The sequence below is a fragment of the Excalfactoria chinensis genome, chromosome 1 (genome assembly GCF_039878825.1).
Source record: "Excalfactoria chinensis isolate bCotChi1 chromosome 1, bCotChi1.hap2, whole genome shotgun sequence".
Taxonomy (NCBI): domain Eukaryota; kingdom Metazoa; phylum Chordata; class Aves; order Galliformes; family Phasianidae; genus Excalfactoria; species Excalfactoria chinensis.
Genome location: NC_092825.1, coordinates 101,177,260 through 101,180,792, shown reverse-complemented (window position 1 = coordinate 101,180,792; position 3,533 = coordinate 101,177,260). Strand labels below are relative to the sequence as shown.

Genomic DNA, 3,533 nt, shown 5'->3' with positions numbered 1-3,533 from the left:
CTCCTCAGAAGCTCCACAATGTACATCTGGCTTCATATGCTGTCATTTAGCCCACAACCTAAAATCATAAGCTGAGACTCCACAGAGGCTAATGAAAATTATTCCCCTTTGAGCTGCTTTATTAAAATGCAACCTCAAGAATTACTGGCAAGTCAGGAAAGAGGCCTTAATCCAATACTTGTTATCCTCTTCCACAGGTTTTAAATCACTCTCGTTGCTCCCCAGTTTGAGCAAATACACCCTCATTGTTTTTGTAGTCCTGCTGTGACCTTCTGGGAACGTTTTCATCGTGTAAAGCAACCTGCAGCTCCCTACTTTATAAATCTCACTCATTCTGAGTGTTAACACCAGCTAATTCTCTGCTTTAGGAGGAAATCATGTTTGTTTTAGTGAAGAGTTTGCTGGGAAGAAGAATATTTGAATTTAAAATATTTTTTTCCATTTCATAAATTGTCTCGAGTTCTCTTCCCAGTGGGCAATAGAAGCCTGTTTATATAAGCGGAGAGGGAAGCTTACTTTCCCATTACTTCCACAAAAATACGATTAACAGCGATAACTATGCTAATTATTGCACTAACCGCACTTGGAAGGCACCTTATTGGCTGGAGAGGGAATGCATTTGGGTAATAATTAACTTCTTTTTTCCTCAATTACCTTTTATTAGGAGAGCGGAAGGTGTCAAAGTAAAACAGCTGCATATCTTCCAAGAAAAGCCCATGTTTTCCAAAGGAATTCGGGTGGAGGTGCTTTATTAAGGGAACCAGTCAGGACAAACATTAGCATGGCAAGCACGGCCGTTCAGTTACTTGGCTTCTCTCTCAGTCTGCTCGGCCTAATTGGGACATTAATTGCTACTATTCTGCCGCACTGGTGGCGAACAGCGCATGTGGGCACCAATATTATAACAGCTGTGGCGTACATGAAAGGGCTCTGGATGGAGTGCGTCTGGCACAGCACCGGCATCTACCAGTGCCAAGTACACCGCTCGCAGCTTGCACTGCCGCCTGACCTCCAGGCAGCCCGTGCCATGATGGTAATTTCCTGCATCCTTTCTGCGCTGGCATGCGTGATTGCCATCGTCGGTATGAAGTGCACGCGCTGCGCCAAGGGGACCTCTGCCAAAGCCTCCATCGCGGTCTCTGGAGGGATTGTTTTCATTCTGGCTGGTCTCATTTGCCTGGTACCCGTTTCCTGGACCACTAATGACGTCGTTACAGATTTCTACAACCCGCTGCTTCCCCAGGGGATGAAGTACGAGATAGGACAAGCTCTGTACCTGGGTTTTGTGTCCGCATCACTGACCATCATCGGCGGTGCCCTGCTCTGCACCTCGGGCCACTGCAGCACAGATCAGGCCCCACAACAGCCACGGCCCTGCAGCACCAGGACGGCTCCCTCCTGCAGACCACCAACTGCCTACAAGGGAAACCACGCTTCTTCCCTGACATCTGCTTCCCATAGTGGCTACAGATTGAATGACTATGTGTGAGTTCCCTATGAGCTGCCTGCGGGACACAGCTGTGTCATAGTTTCTGCATGTCATAAGACAAAACTAAGATGATTTTTAATTTGTAAGGGTCACAATGCAAAGTTTACTGTTGTTTTTTTTTTTTTCTTCCTTCCCTTTTTTTCCATAGAAAGACAGAATATGAATCCAGAACTGCTCGCTTCAATGCATGGAAAATAAATGTGAAGGGAACTGTGATACTCCATGGACTGCAAATACCTGCCTACTTCAAACTGGGGTTTTGCATGCAGGCAGTTCAAGTGCATTTTTGCTAAAAATAATGTTTGAGTTTGTAGTTTCTACCCTGCAACAGCCACAAACTGGCCACAGCTTCTTATTTGAGCAGCGTTCCCATGAAAGAAGATGCAGTTTTGCCTAAAACAGTGAATTTCAGGGCTAAACACAGCAGTGGTTTCCTGTTGAGTTTCTCATTTCCATAATGTGTGATATTTCACTATGACAAGTTAGTAGTTTGACTTAACGTTATTTTGGTAGTGTTTAGAAATATAAATTTTCATACTACTAAAACCCATGTGTTTGATAGCATGTTGTAGCCAATGTTTTTACCTCATAGAAATAAGACTTCAATACTTTTTTTTTTTTTTTTTTTTTTTTTTTTTTTTTTTTTTTAACATAATGGAAACAAATCTTCTCAGTGGATCACGGGGTCATAGAATGGTTTGGGTCAGAAGGGACTTTTAAGACCATCTAGTTCCAACCCCATGCTACAAGAAGGGACATCTCCCTCTAGACCAGGCTGCTGAAAGCCCCATCCAGCCTGGCCTTGAGTGCTTCCAGTGACGGGACATTCACAGCCTCACTGGACAACCTATTCCAGTGTCTCACTACTCTCACAGTAAAGTTTTTCTTCCTAGTATTTGGTCTATCAGCTACATGGTTTTAGAAATACAAGCAATAGGGGAAAAAATACACATTTGATTTTAAACTCCAGTTAAAGGTAGCGAAAAAATAGTTATCAGAACTTGCCATGGAATAGATATTTGATTCTTTAATTGATATAATATGGTGAATATCCATGATTTCTGCAGATCAGAAGAACAGCTTTTAGAATACTATCTCCCAAATACTAACATAATTCCTTAGGCTCAGTCCCAGTGCTTTTTGCCTGAGATCCTGACAGAAGATGCATTAAGCATGGGGAAATTCTGTTCCACCAGGTCTTGGCATAAAAGGCAGCCTCCATGCTGGAAGAGGTTGTGCTCAGGGATTGTAAGCATTGCCTTCCAAGAGGAATATAAGATGAAGAAAATGCTGATAAAATGCAATAATTCACCTATGTATTCAAACAATTGAGAAAAATAAATGAGCACTACATATTACAGTGAAGACCAGTACAAAACATACTATGTGACCATGGTATATAACCATCAAAACTGTAGAAGCCTTCCATTCCATTCCTGCTAGCCTCACAGAGCTGTTTGTCTCTCTGGAGCAACATGTAGGCCAACATACTGACATTTAACAGGGCTGAAAAAAGCACTTCCAACAAGTGTGAGGTGGTGCACTTCATTTGGCCAAAGGCCTGTGTGCAGTTACGTTATCACTGGGCAGCGCCTCCAGAGCTGGGAGTCTTTCAGCACTTCCCACGTTCTCACCCTGAACCTTCCTTTCCGTGGCTGATTACCAACCTCTTCTTTAATGTTCATTTGAATTGTGACAGAGTATTTTTCAGCATCGAAGCCATTCATCGTCATCACTGCTTTTAAAAAATGAAACGACATTTTATAGCAATTTGCTGAGAGCAGCAATCACAAAAAGGACCTGAGGCTGGGCTCTGGCACCGGAGTGGTAAAAGACCCGTGTTTTATTAACTGCAGATATTACATATGATGTGGAAAAAAGATTGTACAGAAACCTCACTAACACTGCAAGCAACTTAATAACAGATTCAGAGACGCAAGGAATGGATTAAATAACTGTGTTAGACAATGGATTCTTAGTTACAGTGAAGTAAAATTGCTCATTGCACACTTTTTGGGATGCTTTTTTAGGGGGAAAGGTAGCT

At 42.6% G+C, this 3,533-nt stretch overlaps 1 protein-coding gene across 1 annotated transcript; it reads left to right on the top strand.

Moving 5' to 3' along the window:
• Window positions 1-781: 781 nt before the first annotated feature.
• Window positions 782-1,489, top strand: CLDN14 (claudin 14). The gene has a single exon (XM_072357676.1). The coding sequence runs from the start codon at window positions 782-784 to the stop codon at window positions 1,487-1,489; it is 708 nt and encodes a 235-aa protein (XP_072213777.1).
• Window positions 1,490-3,533: the final 2,044 nt, after the last annotated feature.

What these genes read in the sequence shown, in the direction of transcription:
- CLDN14 (XM_072357676.1), top strand. Translation starts at nt 782, where the DNA reads ATGGCAAGCACGGCCGTTCAGTTACTTGGCTTCTCTCTCAGTCTGCTC.